Raw genomic sequence first — 18,925 nt, forward strand, 5'->3', positions numbered from 1 at the left:
GTCCTGCCCCTGCCTGCCTGCCCTTCCTGGGCCTCCCAGGCTGGGCTCTTTGACAAGCGTTGCACCTGCTCACGCTCCCTCTTCCTCACCAGCCGCATGGAGAAAAAAATTGAGAGTTGGAAAAGAGCTGGGAAGGAGAGCAGGGCCAGGGAGAGGGGGCAGATCACATTTGCCTAAGAGGTCTTAAGCCTCTTCAGACTGGTGTAGTGCCCGCCTGTTGGCAAATCCCAGAATCATGGGTCTTTGCACACAGACCGTAGCCATGTTCCCACCCACATCACACCATGGACACCTGACTCAAGCGTGGTGGCTTCCCGCTCGGCAGCAGTGTAAGAAAAGGAGGAAAAGCACATAAGGTCCCTGCCACGAGGAACTCGCATCTAGGCAGCTTGCTAGGAGCAAGATATATAACCTTCCCATACTCTTGGCAATAAATGTTTAATAGCACCCCACAGAGTTGTCGTCAGTCATTACATATGGTACAAATCAAGTTACGTGTTCTACTAACCAGCTCAGGAAGCCCACAGACAGCATGGCAGTGGGGGGGGGAGCGGGAATCCTGTGTAGCACAGAGGCCAGTGCAGACAGGGATCTGTCCCTATGTCCTGCCTGTACATACACGTTCAGCCTATAGCTATAGAGCAGGGCTGGTTCAGAGTCACTAAACTCTATTTTAGTTTGCTGCCAGTGCTGGTTTAACCCAAATGAGCAAAGGCTGCAAGTTATGATCACAGGGTCAGTTAAATATCTCCTGTAGGTTGCAGAGAAATACATTAAGCCAGACATTCCCTAGCGAGAGACAACACTCAGCTGGGGAGGCCAGTGGGAAGGCAAGAAAACTGGGATCGGTTCATGGACTCCATTTGGTGGCCTTCACAAGGTGGGATGTGCAACAGTTAACTCAGCAAAGGAGACCGGTTCTAAGGGGTTTAGATACTATACAGTGGCACCAAGGCACGCTGGTGCAGACTCGGTATTGTTTGCCCTTGGCTGTCTACCAGAAGAGAATAAAGTCGTGTTTCGTTTTTCAGACGGTTCCTGGTAGTAAACAGCCAGATTTGATGTTATTTAATAATTCACATGAAACACTGCAAATTGCATGTTGTTCTGGGTGCAAGATGCGTATGCAGTTCCCTATATTCGTGGCAGTATTCCTGTAATATCTGTTTCCTCTTCAAGAGACTAAAAAACAAAATTGCAATTTTCACGCATGACCCTCAGCTTCCCATAGTCCAACATTCATTGTGTCCTAAAAATTAATTGAGTATTGTTGTGCTATTGCTGTGTGTTTTGAAAAGAAGAAAAAGACAACTTAATTTATCCTGTGCCTGATTAGTCTGTGGTCAGAAAACATATTCCTATACACAGGGAAATTATGTGAATAGATGTGTACTGTTAGTTCATGACCCAGCTTTGCAGCTGAGGATTCTCAGCTGCCAAAAGGTCAAAAGAGAAAGGAAATATTTTTTCAAATAATGTTGCGTGCATTTCCCTGAGGAGCATCAAGTGTGAAAACCATTTAAACAGCAGGCTTACGCCTGGCATTTAGCCCAAGCTTCAGGTAGAGACATCTGGATTCCATTCTTGTTTTGCCGCCTTAATAAAAAACACTACACAGTAGTTTTGGGTAGTAGGAGTTTTGTTTCTTCATTTCCTTCCTCATCTTTGTTCTTACACAGATTATATTGATGGTGAGGGAGACTGGAGCCCGTGGTCCCTTTGTAGTGTCACCTGCGGGAGTGGCAATCAGAAGCGGACGAGGTCCTGCGGGTACGCCTGCACTGCCACTGAGTCACGGACCTGCGACAGGCCCAACTGCCCAGGTGTGATCACGTTCACGTGAACTGCTGTCAGAGGGCGGTCTGGGGAGAGGCGGTCGAGGCCGGGGAGGAGAGCCCTCCTGTACACAAAGCCCAGGGCCCGTTTGTTCCCTGGCTAGGTAGGAGTTTTGGCGGGAAGAGACACGCTGGTTTTCAAGGCCATTTATGAAATGGCAGGTTCTTTGCTAGTAATAATATGCTGCTAGATTGCAGTCTGCTATCCCCTGGGACTTAAAAGACAAACACAGGCTTTTTTTAGGTTACGGCAGTCAATTTTGTGCACAGTACGTTTTGTATTCCAAAGGGTGTAATCTAATCTCTTGAAACAAATTTGTATTAATTTTAGAATTTCAAAACAGCTGTGCTGACTGTTACCTCAGCAAGCTCGTATTTTGCTGTGCAGTGAACGGGCATGCCTGTGTTGTGAACAAACAGCTCCCCCAGTTATATGGCTTTTAAGTTTTGTGCCTAATGTATACAGAGTTGCTTTAAGACTCCATGTGTATTAATATGAAAAAAATACTTTAAGTACCTGCTTTGCATTTCACTCCAGAGATTTTGGGTTCATGGGCATTAAGCTACAAAATTTCCTGTCCTAGAAAGTCAGTGTTAAGGTGGAAATGTCATCTCCGTTTCATTATGTGTTGCTTGATAATTGGAGAATTATCAAACAGCAAGTTTGGTCCTGCAGCAGCTGTGCACAATGGGATGAAGGAGTGTATAGTTTTGGCTTGAATGTATTCAGAAAATATGGCCAAGGAGCCTTACCTTAGCTCCTACCTGTCTACAGGCATTGACATTTAAATACCAGTAACAGAGGTGTCCTTACCGTCATGCAGTTTTCGCTTTGGTGAAAGGAGGGCTGAGCACTCAAACCTACATCATAAAAACTTAAAGCTACTATGGAAGACTTTGCCATGATGTTCTTTAGATGCTGCTGTGTGTTTGGATTTAGGCGAGTTTGTAATGCAGCGATGCAGTAGTTGCCACAACGCATGGGATATGTGCAATTTTATTACTTCCCGAGATCGAAGAGAAGTAAAAACACATGCCGTGGTGGTATGCATTTCACTGAGTTTACTTAATGACTCAGAAAGGCAGAAATTCTTAAACTGGAGGTCAGGTTTTTTTGGTGGGAAGTGAAATGTCAGCAGTGCTGGAGAGAAGACTTAGGAGCCTCAGTGAGAGAGTTGGAGAGGAGTTTCTCACTCGCAGATAGATGTGTGCATCCATTGCAAGGTAATGGCTGCTAGGCAGTTCAGGAGAAAAATGTTTCTGGATGCTCTCATACATCCTAAAACCTCAATAATAAGGGGTTAATTCCAGAAGAAAGCATGTAGCCCCCAGTTATATTCTCCAGTATTTATTACCAGCTAGCATCAAACAGTGGCAGACTTGAAAGAATATATTATGTCATATAACAGACCCCCAACGATCAGCAAGCAAAATATATTCACTCTTTGAGGCTGTGCTGACATTTTTAAAATTACAAGGGCAAAGCTCAGCTTCTGCTGTTTATAATTCCAGCAGTGAATTACTGCCTTGTAATGGGTTCTTGGGTATCTATTATTCTGCATCTACTGCTGGAGTTAAGGCAAAACCCTATGATAATTTTATTGAAAAGCGGCCCGAGGCTGTTTTGAAGCTTTGCAAGCCACTGTTATGCCCCAGTTCAGGAGATCAGGAGAAAGTTCATTGGCAAGAAGACGGATGGGGAACAGACTTCATTATTAACCATATAGTTATCACATATTAAAGAGCTCTCTGCTCTCTTTGGACATCTTTAATTCAATGGAGAGGGAAAAAAACCCAAACCTGTTCAAATGCTTCTTTGAAGAGACATTTGTTTTAAGGCTACATGGCACAGAAACATGAGGGAAACATTGGGCTGGGAGGTAGGCCAAACTAAAGCAGCAATGAAAGGATGTTTGCTTTAGCAAGATCAATTAATACATTTGCTGGCAACCTGTGTTTCTCTCTCCTGATAGCAAACACTTAACTGAAGGTTGTTGGAAGATCCTGATATTTTAAGATCCTGGTATTTTATTTGATTGGTGTAGGCAGTGGGGGATGGGATTGATTGGAGAGGTTCTTTCTCTCTCGCCTACTCACACCTTCCAACTCCCTAGCGCTGGGAGAGACCACCAAGCGCCAGTCTTCTTGTAATAGCGTCATTCTTCCTCGTACTTCCTGAAAAATTTGTTGCCCCCATACGGATATGAACTTATTTGCCTGTCTTCAGGCATGTCGCTCTGTTATAGAAAGCGGCACAAAGACTGTCTCCTTTCGACATCACATTTTACCCAGGGCTTTAGAGCTTCCAGTAGGACGCTTGTTTTTATCTTGTCAGTCACTTGTGATACATGCTCTGGAGAAGATGCTGGTCACATAAAGCTGAGCAGGTGGCTGTTGGTGAAGTGTGTGCAAAGCTCCTACCTGAATTACTGGGAGATGCTGGCAAACCTTGCATCGGGAAGAGGAGGAACAAAATTAGTTCCCTCGCTGCTGTCCCTGCATTGGTTCATAACTGACCCGTTTGTTGCTTAAATATAATCTAAGCTCTAAAACTTGAAAACTTTTGATCTTTGGGCTAAGCTAATGCTTTATCTTCCTAACACCACAGATTCCTTGGTCATTATACTGTTAAATGAACACTCCGTCCAGCAGCAACTTCAGATTATTTCCCTGCCAGACAAAAGCACCTTGCAGAACTGGGGAAGGAGGGGATGGCAGGGAGGCAGTTGCTTGCATTGTGTTTTAATAGGAAAATACCACCACCACTAACACGTGTTTGTCTTAGGGATCGAAGATACCTTCCGGACAGCTGCCACAGAAGTGAGCTTACTTGCAGGAAGTGAAGACTTCAACGCTACCAAACTGTTTGAAGTTGGTAAGCAGCCTAGTCAATCTTTCAGTAATAGATAAGAGACTTCCTTAGATTTTCCTGTTTTGACTCTCACAGCGGGACCAAGATTTTGAGTTTACCATTAAAAATGTCAGTAATAATGGCCATTTATTATCTTGCTTAAGTTTATGATCTGAACCTTAGCTTGCTTCTGTCATAGAATCTTTTGCTTCTTAAGTCTTAGCAAATTTCTGTGCTTCTTTCATTATAAAATGGTGATTCTCTGTCCAAGTTCAGAAAAGAGCTGTAAGGCTTCACACTAATGGAGGGGGAAAAAAAAATCAGACACTGTTCAGCATTTTGCTGAAATAGCCTTGAATGGAAGATACTATAAAAGCTTTTTAGGTACAGCTGTCACATTAAAAAAAAAATGACAGTGACTTTTATGAGCATGCATAGCTTTTGTAACTGTGTGTGCTGCAGTGGGGCTAGCCAGAGCAATTTTATAGGCCGCGACGTGATACTGATCTATCTAAAACTCAGCCCAACCTCTATAATGTTCTGATTTCATCCCTGCAATGAAATCATAGTGTGGCCACTCTTAGACACTGAATGCTGGACTAATTGGATAAATAATGTAATCCAGCACCTCCCTCCTATGGTGGCGGAGCACAATAGTTAATGGCAGCTGGGGTAGGACTCTTTAAGGAGATAATAAAAACAGGACACAGATCACTAAGTAAATATTTTGCAAGAATGTTTGCTGCAAGAGTTTTAGGTCCCAGTCTTTGCCTTACTCCAGAGTCCTGTTAAGTAAGTGTGGAGCAAGATGTGCAGGTTTTTTTTGAAAGCCCGTAGCATGATACAGACACCTTAAATAATGTTTTAGGTAGGAGACGTTTAACTGGATTCTCCCAAGACTCTTGCAAAATAATAAAGTGCCAGTATTAAATATGCTACTAGTCTATAAATCTCTTTAATCCCAGCTATAAATCATGGCTCTGGTGCCATTAAATCCTCCTAATGTACAGGCACTCTGATATTATGTCACATATGCCCTTTTAGAATCTGAATCACTTTTGGCTGCATTTGCCAACTAAGATGTCAGTCTCCATGTTTGAACTACAGCTGCTTGAAATACCCCTTTGGGAAGATGGAGACCAAATAGAAAAAAGTATTTGTTAGCTAAAAGAAAGACTGAATTAGGGCTTAATAATGAACTTCAGAAAAAGTAATCCAGGCGTCGCTTGCCATCTTGGTATTTCTAGCGTCATGAGAAACTTAATCCTTCAACATCTGAATCTGCTGTTCTTACAAGGTGAGTGTGTGGACTAGGGCTTTAAACTGGAGACTGGCATCAAATCACTCTGATTTCCCTATTTCAGTTCTGTTGCTTGTAAACCCATGACAGTGTCTGTTGTGCTGCATGGGGATAGTGGCAGCTTAATTAGAATTTGCCAGGTCAAAGAAATGTCAAAGATTCTTACTGGCATGGTGCTGCACATTAGTTCAGACTACCACTGCCTGAGGCCCTAAAGCCAGCCGCACATGTGATTTCTTTATCTGACAAGACAGCACATCAACACATTGCAGGCAGGGAGGCAAGCTTTGACTGCCCTTTCTTTCTTAAGCAAAGCACTGGTGCTGAACAGTTACGCTTTGCTCATTTGTTATCACTGATCATATGAACTGGGATGCTGCATAATGTATTTTAAGTTTTCATTTCCTGCCCTCAAACAGATACTGATAGCTGTGAAAGATGGATGAGCTGCAAAAGCGAGTTCTTGAAGAAATACATGCACAAAGTGGTCAATGATCTTCCCAGCTGCCCGTGCTCCTACCCCAGAGAAGTCGCGTACAGCACTGCTGAAATCTATGATCGAATTAAAAGGAAAAACTTCCGCTGGAAAGATGCAAGTGGTCCAAAGGAAAAACTGGAGATCTATAAGCCCACTGCACGATACTGCATCCGCTCCATGCTCTCGTTGGAAAGCACAACGCTTGCAGCACAGCACTGCTGCTACGATGATAATATGCAGCTGATTACCAGAGGGAAAGGGGCAGGTACACCAAACCTGATCAGCATCGAATTCTCAGCAGAACTCCATTACAAAGTGGACATTCTGCCTTGGATTATATGCAAAGGTGACTGGAGCCGATACAACGAAGCGCGGCCTCCAAACAATGGGCAGAAGTGTACAGAAAACCCTTCAGACGAAGACTACTACAAGCAATTTCAAGAAGCGAGAGAATACTGAGAAGATTTTCCTCCTCTTCAGACACAAAATAGCATTCGTTTCCTGGATGCCAAAGAACTGATAACGGCTGCTGCATTGTCTCCTTGATCAGTTTCTTTCTAATGAATGTATATAGTTGTAATATAATACATAAGTATTTTTCATAGTGTGTGTAATTTATAAACACATATCTCTCTATCTCACACACACCTATTTTTACATACAGACATACATAAAACTTGTCCTGCTAGGATTTTATACTGCAATAACGTTCATTTAATAATGTGCATTTCATTTTATTCCCCAACTGTAACATGTGTGAGGTGGGGGGGGATGGGAGGGGGCAGCTGCCATCACCGTCAGGCCCCAAGGCCCCAGCTGAGGAGGGCACATACTTAAAACTTGTTATAAACAATAGGATTGAAGAATGTACTCTTCCATATGGGAATGGTTTACAAGATTAATGCACCTATAGCATCAGTTTTCTCTATAATTGATTTAATGACTAGTCATATCTAAGAAAGGAAGAATTTTTTGGGGGAGGGTAATACCCAAAAGCGAATACAGACAGTTACTAGCAATTTTTTCTTGGAATTCTTCCTGTTACCTTCTAGCTCAGGTCTTTGCAGTCCACCTGGGGTGGGCTTGCAGGGAGACGTAGCTGTGGTTTCCCTACGGAGCAGAAAAAGTCCCGATGCAGTGGTTCTGCAAGAGTTACAAACAGCCCACTCCTGGAGACAGCTCAGGTACGGGGCTACAGCTGTCAGGGCTTACGTCTTATGCTGGGGAGCAGATCTTCAGGGCAGCTACCTGTAGACTAAGCATGCCGTAAGTCTTTGGAGGAGTGAGGCCAGAGAAGGAAACCATGTCAAAGGAAAAAAAAAAAAAAATCGCAGTTACTTCCCAATTTTTAATATGAAGAGTGTTTAGATCTGCTTGTTTCTTTCTTTTAAGAAAAGAAAGTAGTTTATTTTTTTAAAGAACAGGAAAAGTGGAATACACATTTCTAAGTTCCCTGGGAGAAAGCATGCAACCAGCCCTTTTCCCCCATTGATCATATGCTGAGTGCACGGTGTCCTGCAGAAGAAGCTATTCTTTAAGGAAGCTGTCTGGGAGGAACTATTGGTGAGTTAAAATGTCTTAATTTTTTAAAAAAGCTAGCATTATTTTTGTAAAGTATTTATTGAATTGTAACAATAACTCACATGTGGGATATGTCTCTAACATGAAAGGCTTCTGTAGATGGAACTTGATTGCCAAGAAAAAGACTGTTGTTAGGCAAAGGTTTTACTTCCCAATTTTTATAAAGTGCAAGTTTACATACGTAATCCTGTAATTAAGCAGCTGATGCCTGCATTCTTATGAAAGATAAAAATTACACCATGGGTAAATAAATACTTACAGTTCCATCCTGTAAAAGGCTGTCTTGCTGCAAGTCAATGTCTTCATTTGGAAAACTGAGGCTAAATGTTACTAGAGAAATGCCTGTTTTCGGGTTCTATGGTCTGATACACATATGTGCACTGCATGTGGAACCTCACACAGCGGTAAAGCCCATCTTGCATTGCAGTCAGTCTTAGCTGAAAGATTCAAGACAGCCATGAAAAACAATTCCTTCTGCTATATACATACACACATACCTACTGTAAATCTTTTCTCTAGCTCTGTTGGCCTTTCAGGTGCTGGTTGACCGCGACGTCCCAGGCAGACGGGTGCACGGTCCCCCCAGCATTAACGTACGCATAGTAAGTCCGCCGAGTCTGGGAAGTGTCAGGCTTGCGTTGGGCTGCCCAGGCGGTGCAAATCAGGGGATTAAAAAGCAGGCTGGGCCTTGGACACCCACTCCGACCAAACGTGGTGCATACGCCGCGAAGGCTTTCCCCGGATCTGCCAGACCTCGTCTGACAGCCTGCAGAGCCGCAGCACTGTACTTACGCTCCAGGTTCCCAGAAACACAGCAGGCCAGGCAAAGCTACTGCACATATGCAACAGCAACTGATCTGCTGAGGTAATTTCAGCAGCTGGAAATCTTGGCCAAGTCATCGGGTCTTCCCAGATGCAGGCTTGAGTCGGAGGTGGGGGGAGACGTGGATATATTCTAGCACTAGCTGGTAGTAACAAAACATGGTTAGTTGAGCAAGAGGGTAAACATGGGGATCACCCCTTAATTTTTATAGAAACCAGGTTTTGTAAATTCTTGCAAGGTCATAAGAAGGAGCCACCAGCTAGCGGAGCCAGTTAAATTGATAGCAGATGGATGAAAGGCATAAGCAGCTCCAGGATCAGTCACTTAATAGGGAAGACAGGTATTTTCTGCAACATGGGGGAGAAAGCGCTGCTTTTCACTTCGCTTAGCAGTGTGGGGGGAACAGCAGTCTCGGGTTTCTCTGGGAGGGCGATGAGAGGGCGGTCACAATTCTTGAAATATAAAACACAGCCCTGCAGTTCATGGATTAGTAAATTATGGTGCTATTGAGAAATGCTACTACACCATTCATACTGAGCATAACAAAGTGTCAGGGAAGAGGAAAAATTATTCTAATAAATGAAACGATGCACAAAGTTTCAAGTGTTACCACTCATAATTTGCCAAGGCTAGAAACTCTGAGGGAGCCTAATAACCGCTGATAAGGACCTACCAGCTTTTTCATAGGATGAGTCCTGGAGCACAGATCAAGAGAGTATGCGCACTTCTGCAGTCTTAAGCAACGGTCTTTATTAAAAACAAAGTCCTATTTTATAATAAATTATGATCCATTCAGGGCTGGGCTGCTTTTTTCCCTTTTCTATTTCCTATATCTCCTTTCCAACGAGTAAAATTGTACCTGGAATGACTTTGTGTAGTAGTCCTTAGCGAGGCGCTGGAGTTTACCGTGGCCAAATTTGGCTCAGTCTCTTAAATAGAGAGCTCTTCATATTAGAATAAGACCTGAGGAAGGGCTCGCGGTCTTACGTTCCTAGGTACAGGTCGGTCGTTAGAAGCAGCCGTTGTTATGTTTCGAAGTTACCACAGAACGGGCATATTGGAAGACCCAGCCAAAGATATGAGGGGGACTGAAACAACCAGAACTAAACAGGGCTCGTGGTCTTAACACTGAGAAATCCTCAGAGAGTGCCCCGCTGGCAGCCATCCTGCTTCCCAAAAGGAAACTTACTTAAAGTACAGACTTTACAGCAACCTCTCCGTATCTGAGCAGTTCCGTTTACCTATTTCTCATCAGCAAAGCCAGAGTAGGGTGTTTTCACCTCCTGGCCTCTCGTTCCTCTGCGCTACCTTTCTCTTGGGCAAGAACAGCTGTTTGTGCAGCAAAAGGAACCAGCCAAGTCATCCCAGTTGTTTTTAACCCCGATCAATCAACAGATACAGATTACCGCACGGCTTTAGAGTCGAGTTGGTGGGAACGCCTTAAGCTGGCACTGCTGCTGAGAAAGATGTGCGGAGCAGTGCCCCGAGGCAGCCATAAATGGATTGAATGCGTACCTTTGATGGTTAAAAGGATGAGTGGGCCTGGCTTCACATTGCCTGGACAGCTGCTGAGCAGCAAAATTCCACTAACATAACCCACAGTGATGCATATGGGTTATAGGACAATATAGTGAAAAACAAAAACATACACACATTCACGAATCCCCACAGTCCTGCATTAGTTACCAGCTGCATTTTTTTCCCCCCGCTGTGCAAAATGGTTAGCACTGTCAACACAACGCATGCTTTCAAAAAAATGCTAGTGAGTTCATAGGACTGCCTTTTCCATATATAGCATTTTCACTGGGATTGTAGGGTTGGTTGCAATGAATGACTGATGCACCTGACACTTTCAATTGAGTGGAGTCAGGAAAGTCGAAGGCGGCAGAGGGAGAAAAGCAACCTTTCCCAGCTGAAGAATCTCCGGCTTCGTGGCAGGGGATTGCAGTATGTATGTGAGCCATTTAGCAAGGGGATGCCCTTGCCAGACCACAAAGAGCCCTAATGCCCCAGTCTCTTACCTGTGGCGGTCTCCCTGGTCGGCAGCAGGAAGGCAGCAAGGGAGCGCCCGCACCTCGCGGTGATGGCCTTGGGAGCCGCCTGAGGCTGAGCAACCGCCAGTGCTCCCCCCGGCCTCCCCTTGCTCCCCTTCCGGCTTTCTCCATCGAGGTGCCCCCGGAGCCACCCGGCAGCCAGCGTGGCTCGCTGCGGTGCGTGCCTGCCGGGCGGCACTGCCTTGGCTTACGCTCAGCAGCACAGCGTCACGCCTTCATCCATCCTTGGAGAAAATTACTCGCGTTCAGGCTGGACAGACTACACAGAAACCTGGCGACTGCCATTCCTAGCAGAGTCAAGAAGCTGGCAGGGCAGGGAGCCTGTGTATAACCCACCCAGACAAAGTGACTCTGCAGGCTCCATGCAGTCACCCGCACGACCATCTGCCACCACGTGAGGGGCAATGGCATGGCAAGGCTCTCTCTTAACCCAGAAGAGGAAGCCTGCAAAACAGATGTGGACAAGCTCGGGTCTCTTTATGCTCACTGCGTGCACCTGCACAGGCACAAGCACGGCCACGTCCCTCCCCTCCATACGCCCGGAGCCCTGAGCGCTTAGGAGGGAGGGTGTGAGCAGGAAGATGACCAGCAGTAAGCACCAGAATAAAGATGACACTTTTCCCAGCAAACTGGTGTGAGTGTATGCTGCTGCCTGGCTGCATGGCATTTATGTGACAGCTGAGAGAGCATGTGTTTTTCTATCACCAGTCCCCCCCTCCCTTCCCTTGGTAACTTTTAATGGAAAAATGTGTGGGCAGTTTCCATTATGCCTGCACAGTTTCAGACAAATTAAGGGGTTGGCTAAGAAATCACTGGTTTCATATTTCATACAAAATACACACACATGCATATATTTATATATCTATGTAAATTAATTTAGGATATCCTCTAGTCATGCACTTTATAGCAGTACGTTGCCGAGTGTAGTGTCTGCAGGAACGGCCCTACAGAAGAGCACTTCCTTTTGCCCTGCACAGGGGGATGAGGCTATTTTTGCGATTGCACGGCGGGGAGAAGGGCTGGGAAGCTGAAATGGCAGCAGTCATTCTTCAGCTCTGCCTTTTACTTTCCGAGTGGCAGGTTTATTCATTTTTCCTTTTCAGCTGCGTTGCTAAAGCCACATACGCCTTTTATGACTGTGCTAATTTTCTATCAGTTTAGGGAGTTATAAATTTTTGCCTTATTTGTTCTCTATCACAAGAAGGATCTCAGGGGGATTTTTAAACACACAGAGGAGCTTTTCATTCAGTAAAATGCACAATTTATAAGGGATTCAGAATGTTATATTCTGGAAGTGATAGCAATATTACACAGGTCAAATCAGCCAAACCTAACAAAACTAAGTGTGGGTGGCTCTAGTTTTCAGAGGAGCGCTTAGATAATATTTCCTTTTTAAAACTGGGCAAACAACATTACATGTGTTAAATGTCAGAGTTTGCTGTTTATTACGGGCCTGACCAATGCTTCACTTAGAGTGGAACAGTACTTCACTCTATGGATTTCAGGAGGGCTCTGGTGTGACTCCGAAACATGCCTGAAGCAAGGGACAGCATCTGCACACCATGGTGGTAGACGCAGGATGTGAGTCAGAAAGTTTAGGGAGCAGAGGCGGCTTGGGAACCAGCTCCCACTCCAAGCACCATCTTCCAGGCTGGCTCCTGCCTCTGCACAGCTGTGCTTAACCCATTTGTTTGTCCCCAAAGCCAAGCTGCAGCCATCCCCCTTCCCCACTTCCCAGGGGCAGCTCTTGAGGGGACGCTGCTTAGCTGCAAAAAACAGAGCCAGGGCACAGCTGGCCTTGGGAAAAGCCCTGTCTGGCTGAGTAGGGCTCTCTGAGTCCGGTAAGAAGATGGGAAAGGTGCAAATGTACTTGACCATGCAGACACAGGGATTCCTGCATCCCACTGTCCTCGGCAGCGTTTACCGTCAGGCAGTCAATGGGGAGCACCTTCAAACCATGGCACAGCCTGTGGCTTCGTACGCCTCCCGCCTGCCAAAGAAGGGTGAGGGCAAATCTCAAGTAGCTTACCAGCACTGCCACGGTCCCCATCACCCCCCCAAATGGATAGGGGCTCCAGCCTGGCATGACGCCTCTGTCCAAAGCCAGCTCCCACCAGGAGGCAAAAGCACAGCTTCATTTCACGCGCAAATGTCCCAGCTACGCCAGCGCATCCAGGCATGCCAGCGAGTGACGGCTTGGAGACACAGCAAGGTCCACCACCGCCTCTGCAGCAGTAACCACGTCTGAAAGCAACGGTGACCTGAATTCAATGCACCAGTTCTCTTACACAACCCTCATCTTACAACCTGCCTGGGAAACACACAGAAAAAGACTAGAGACAGGAGGTGTCTCTTCAGGTTGAGAAAGAGCACGCAGTAACAGGAATGGAAATGACTCCTGGCCAGTGTGGAGAGGAAAGAACAGTGCATTGAGTTACAAAGTGGCCTCATTAAGGGTCACCAAAATTTAAATCAGTGTGTGGGTAATGATATCCTGAAGGAGGACGGCCTCAGAGAGGGGAAAGTCAGAAGGAACAAAGCAAGTGTTGAAAAGGAGCCTAGCAAAGGAAATGCGGAAGCAGTGTCTACATCCCCAGCAGGCTGAGGCCTTCCCTTGCCTGGCCATACGCTCACAGACCCATTCCCCAACTATTTCACCACGTGTTTAATCACCACTTAGGTACACAATACCAGAAAAGCCAAATTAAAAGGTACAGCCGGTAGGTGTAAGGGGAGGAAAAGTAACTGAGCCTTTTTTTCCCTGAATAACAGCCCACACGGCCTCATGCTCACAGAGGCCGCAGCACAGTGGTAGCTGCACCACAGCTTTTAGCTGTCCGCGAGAGGTCAATGGCAGTGGTTAACCTTGACAAATAACTATGTTTTGCCCTTGCCCATAGTGGCACAGCTGTCAGTATTCCTGTAATTTAATGTGGCTTTTGCTCGAAAGGTCAACCCCCTTTCTCTCACGCCCATATCAACCACCCAGGACAGTGGGCTTGCCCCCTTCCCCAGCACCACTGGCTGCACAATGGAGCAGGGGCACTGGCTTGGGTCACTTTGCAACTAGCCTCTTTCCCCACCAGGAAAGGGAGACCTGGCCTCGTCTTCCTAGCACACAGACAGGAGGCACAAAGCCACCAGAGATGCACAAGCTGGAGGTGGGAGAGGAAGCTGACCCAACCTCAACCTCAAACACAACCGCATCTATCATTGCTAGGTTGGGTGGCCTGGTTAGAAATACAGCGTTGTTTTTGCAGCCGGCGGGACTGCCCCACGGATTCCGTCTGTGAGCCAAAAGGAAAGCAGCAGCATGTTCCTTGTCTGACCGTCACCAGCACTGATAGGGAGCAGGAAGGTGGGAAGCCCTGAGAGCTAAGTACTTCAAGAGCCAACTCCATACAAGATCCAACACTGCCAAGCTGAACCTCAGTCCTGGGATGGAAACAGCAGCCAGGCAGCCACACAGGGAGCTGGGCCTCACCCACACCAAAGGGACACGTGGAAGGAGAACTGGGCTTTGACATCTAAGTCACTGCCAGGGGGTGTTTGGCCTGCATTAGAAAGGATATGAGACCAGATAACTCCAACTGTAGAAGAGGAGATCTGCAAGGCCAGGGAGTCCCACAGGACTATCTGGTCCATCTGACACCTCCAAGCTGGCAATTATACTGTCAGCTGCAAAAGTGTCTTTAGCCAGAACTTGAATAGGGAAGAGCAAATTTGATAGAAACTGTGAGATTTTTTCCTCCCAAGAATATCCACCTGTTTCTCCCACAGATTGCCTTCAGCAAAATCTCCCACCACTTTCAGCAGGCGTATAGCCGCTCTCCAACCTCTTCAAAGCCAGAGCCCTCCAGAGAGGTTCATTGTCTGGCAGCAAAACAAAGGGGAACAGCAGCACTATCACCCCACACACAGCTAAATGACATCTACCACGTCGTTGCAGCCCCAAAAATGCCTAGAGCTGCCGGGCCCTTCTTTGTACCAGCACTCCCAGCTTTTCTACCCACTGGCTGAGTTTTTCAGGTGAAGCCAGGTGTGGACTTCAGTGAATGGTATTGCAGCCAGATGCATCACTGCATCTCTGAGCTCTCGGGTCTGACAGCGCAGCTCAGTGCCACCGGCAGTGGCCACTGCACTGCCCCGACTTATCCCAAGATACTTCTCATGCCAGATTTTTCTTTTTTTAATGGGAAGAGACAAAACCAGACCTTCTGCATGAAGACAATTTGTCTCTCCTGGACAAGTTCCAGCATGAGGAGGGTACTTCATACGTATGGGCTCTCTTTCATGTTTGATTGCTGGACTAAGATCATATTGTTGTCCAGCTCAAGGGGGGGGAAAAAAAAAAAAGAGCAAAACCCACACAAATCAGGAAAGCATTAGGTAAACTTAGCTAAGAATACATCTTCTGACCAAATGGAGAGCGATGCTCTTTCATATAATTAGACCGTCTGCAGGAAGCCAAAAAGAACAAACTGTGATGCTTGCAGTGCTGTGGGAGACATGCAGTCCCCAGGAGATGATCACGTTTCTTCCCCAAAGCATTGGGTCGGCATCCCTGGGCAGGTTGCGAAGGGAGAGTGCAGTTAAAAACGCCCTCAGAAACTCTGTCATTGCGTTGCACCTCCACATGCCATCCCTCGTTCAACGAAGAGACATGCATACATGAAGATAATGTGTGAAAACAAACCCTGACTGACCAAAAGGTGTTTGAATACTGTCTTCAGATTTGCATAAGGTGAGCAAAATGCTGGTTTTGGCGGTAAAGGGCCAGTGGCACAGCCAGCGCAAGAGCGGGTCGGATGAATGGGACTGCATTGCACACTGGAGGGAAAGATACTCTGTACCAACACATAGTATCAAACAATAAATGGTCCTGTCCTTCATATAATGACCCTTTCTGTAACAACCTTCTCCTTAATGGGAATGGCACAAATGGACATTGAAACACGCAGGCACAGCAACGGGCATATGGGCCTGACACCCACATTTCTGATCAGTGCCACCTATGGCGAGCGGTGGGGATACAAAGGGCCAGATCCTTCACCCTCCAAAGTGAACGGCGAGGCTCAAATCATCTTTAGCCCAGTCCGTTGTTTTGGGAATAAACTCTTTACCAAAAAGAAACAAGTAAACATTTTCCATTCTCTCCTCTTCCTAGACATTGAGCAAGAGTAACTTGTAAATTGCTTCCAGCGACTTCGAGACAACAAGGGAACAAACAACTATCAGCAAGCATTACACTAGTTGCTTCACACGAAAACAGTTATGAGACTGAAGGGATCCTGACAGGCAATTGGAAAGCATTCCTTTTAATGCTAAATTTATTGTATTTTAGACCAATTTTCCATGATTTAAAATGTGCGATGTAATAAAGAGCTGGAACGCCTTCTTTTGTCATAATCTTTCACACCCAAGGCCTCAGAGCGCTTTTGTGAATCGAACTCTGCCATATTTTTGCAAAGCAAATGGTTTAGGAAGCAAAGAACTGGAACAGAGGGCAGTTTTCAGAGCCGTTGGTGGTCACAGAGGAGCCTATAACAAAACCGAAGCAGCATCCCAGTATCTGGCCTCCCCAGTCCTGTGCTGGGACCATGGGCTCTTTCCCTCCTTAGGCAGACGCCTGCTGACAACCCACACGTTCCTTTCACCTGGTGCCAGAGCTCCTCACCTGCACACCCACGCTGCACTGCTCCCAGTGAAAGAAATTCGGAAAGAAAGGTGAGATGCTTTCATCAAGGGAGGAAAAAGTAGGAAATGGCCGATGAAACGTTGCATATTTTGTACTATTTCAGATTCTCCCCAGGAAGAAAACAGCATCAGCTATCTTGGCACCATTGTTAACCGGACCATAGCTAACTGGGACCATCTGACGGTCCCAGTTCAATTCTCATGGACAAGCAGCCCCACTGCAAAAGCCAGTTGTAACTGGAGCTGTTAGACAAAGAGCTCAAAGCCTGAGCAAACATAAAGGCTGTGCTGCTTCTTGGTGATCCCACACAAACACATATGGGTGAGGCTTTTTAGTACTTCCATGCAAAGGAACTTGCCTATAACCATAGGCAATGGTAATGCAAACTTCATTAGATTATTGGCACATAACTAAAGGGCTTCAGGGGACTACGAGCTCTTAACTTAACTATAGCCATATAGCAAAGCTCATATAACCCCTTCCTGAGAGCATTCCTCCACCACGGGCAGAATTTCCAGACAAAATGGGGAAGGAGCTGCGGCCTTTCCACTAATACAGCCTCACATGAGCATTATGTTAAAAACAAAATTGATTATCTGCTGATGCTTCTTATGAGCAAGAGTCAGCCCCTACACAACTTCAGGTCGGACAGGCAGGCTTAGGCAGTAGGACCACAACCATACCCAGTATGGTTTGCAACGCTCTCCGTACCCAGTACGTTTCTATGCCACAACGCAAAACCTCTCTAAGTCCCCCCGACGAGTCTCAGCTACTACAAATATTCATGAGCTAGTTTTCCTCACAGCTTTAAAGCGTGAAAATTAATATTATCCTCATGATTTTTAGGGAAACTCACGCTGGCAAGAGAATTAACCTGGCCAAAGTTAGAGAGGAAGGGCTGTGGCAAAATTGGGACCTGACTGTAAATCACTTTTCCCATAGATCTCCATCTTACGTCTTAAGGCATAAGCACTACTAGAGAAGATGCTGATATTTCCTAAGATTTCAGTGCTTATGTCTCATATCTGCCATTAGTTTAGGCAGAAACTGGCAGCCACCAGGTTGCGCGAGGCAGAAGCCTGTGCCCACCTCAAAGCAGCACACGTACAAATCCGCCGCGCCTCGAAGAGTACAAACAGGGTGCACACAGCTGGTGCAGACGGTGCAGACGTTTGCTCTCAGCAGCTCTCAGGAATGTACCGCTCGCAGGGCGGCTCGATGATACGTCGTCCTGCATCCAGGAGGGCTTTGTTCTCTGTGGGGTGAAACCTCAGCCTTCAGTTTATTAAATGCAATTGCAGAAGCCAAAAGGATGAGTCACAAAGCCAGTTGTGTAAGCATGCATATGATGAAAGCACAGAGGACATGCATTTTCTTCATGGAGGATTGCTTGGGTCTGGCAAAGCTCTTCTGATGGGCATGGGCGGGCGGTTGGGGCATAGCCCCCATCCATCAGCTCCCACCCGATGCCAGCGAGGGCTCAGGCAGACGGCCTGTGCAGGTATTGGCCTCAAACCAGCCACAGAGCAACAAAGCAAACAGCAGGTACGGATGCAGTGGTGGGGACACACTGGCACGCAGCGTCCCCCGCAACACCAGCGATACAGCCCTCTCTGTTGCTAGTCAGAATTTGGCAAAAAAAAAAAGGGATGCTGCGAGTCCCGCCTACCTTCCTCGGATGCGGTGCTGTCTCTCCCTGCCTTGCTGGCCACATCAGCTCCCAACCTGCCTTCTCACTGCCCCTGTCCCGCAGCCCCTTTTAAAAGATAAATCAGGAAAAGGGGAAGGGAGGGGAAGAGGGATAAGCACCCCTAAAGCTCCACCAACAAAAGCTGCCGGCAGAGGACACCTTTGCCAGCAAGCAGATTGCAAACAGCACTGACTGCGGGGTGCAAAACATACAGAAGCAAGGGCTGCAGCATGTCCTGGCTCAAGCCGGGCAGCATTTTTCTGATCCCCGCCCTGCTCAGCAGATTGCAAAGCCCTCGCCAGGACCAAACACCTGCCCAACCCCAGGAGCCACAGCGGGCCGGGCGGCCTTTCGCCAGGACTGGATCCTGCCTCTCTTCTGCATTGGGCCTGCTCAACAGGCTTTTGCTTGGGAAAAACAAGGCTGCCTGTGGAGCAGCACCAGGGGAGAGGAAAGGGGGAGCAAACACCTGCGGGTGCTGCTGTGGCAGAGATGTCTCAACCTCAGAGAGGGATCTGCTGGTATCCCCACAGGGTCTGGAAGGAAAACAAAAGCTACGGCTTAAAATCAGCTCCGGGGACAGCTGTGCCTTTACGTTGCCATCGCTCACAAGTT

At 46.7% G+C, this 18,925-nt stretch overlaps 1 protein-coding gene across 1 annotated transcript in view; it reads left to right on the forward strand.

The window, feature by feature from the left end:
• Window positions 1-7,061, forward strand: part of ISM1 (isthmin 1) — a 39,674-nt gene extending 32,613 nt beyond the window's left edge. The window contains exons 5-7 of the mRNA XM_050894622.1: window positions 1,680-1,823; window positions 4,621-4,710; window positions 6,406-7,061. Of these exons, the coding sequence (XP_050750579.1) occupies window positions 1,680-1,823; window positions 4,621-4,710; window positions 6,406-6,923 (752 nt within the window). The 3' untranslated portion in view covers window positions 6,924-7,061. The remainder of the gene's footprint in view (window positions 1-1,679; window positions 1,824-4,620; window positions 4,711-6,405) is intronic.
• Window positions 7,062-18,925: the final 11,864 nt, after the last annotated feature.

This window comes from Gymnogyps californianus, chromosome 3, assembly GCF_018139145.2.
Source record: "Gymnogyps californianus isolate 813 chromosome 3, ASM1813914v2, whole genome shotgun sequence".
NCBI lineage: Eukaryota > Metazoa > Chordata > Aves > Accipitriformes > Cathartidae > Gymnogyps > Gymnogyps californianus.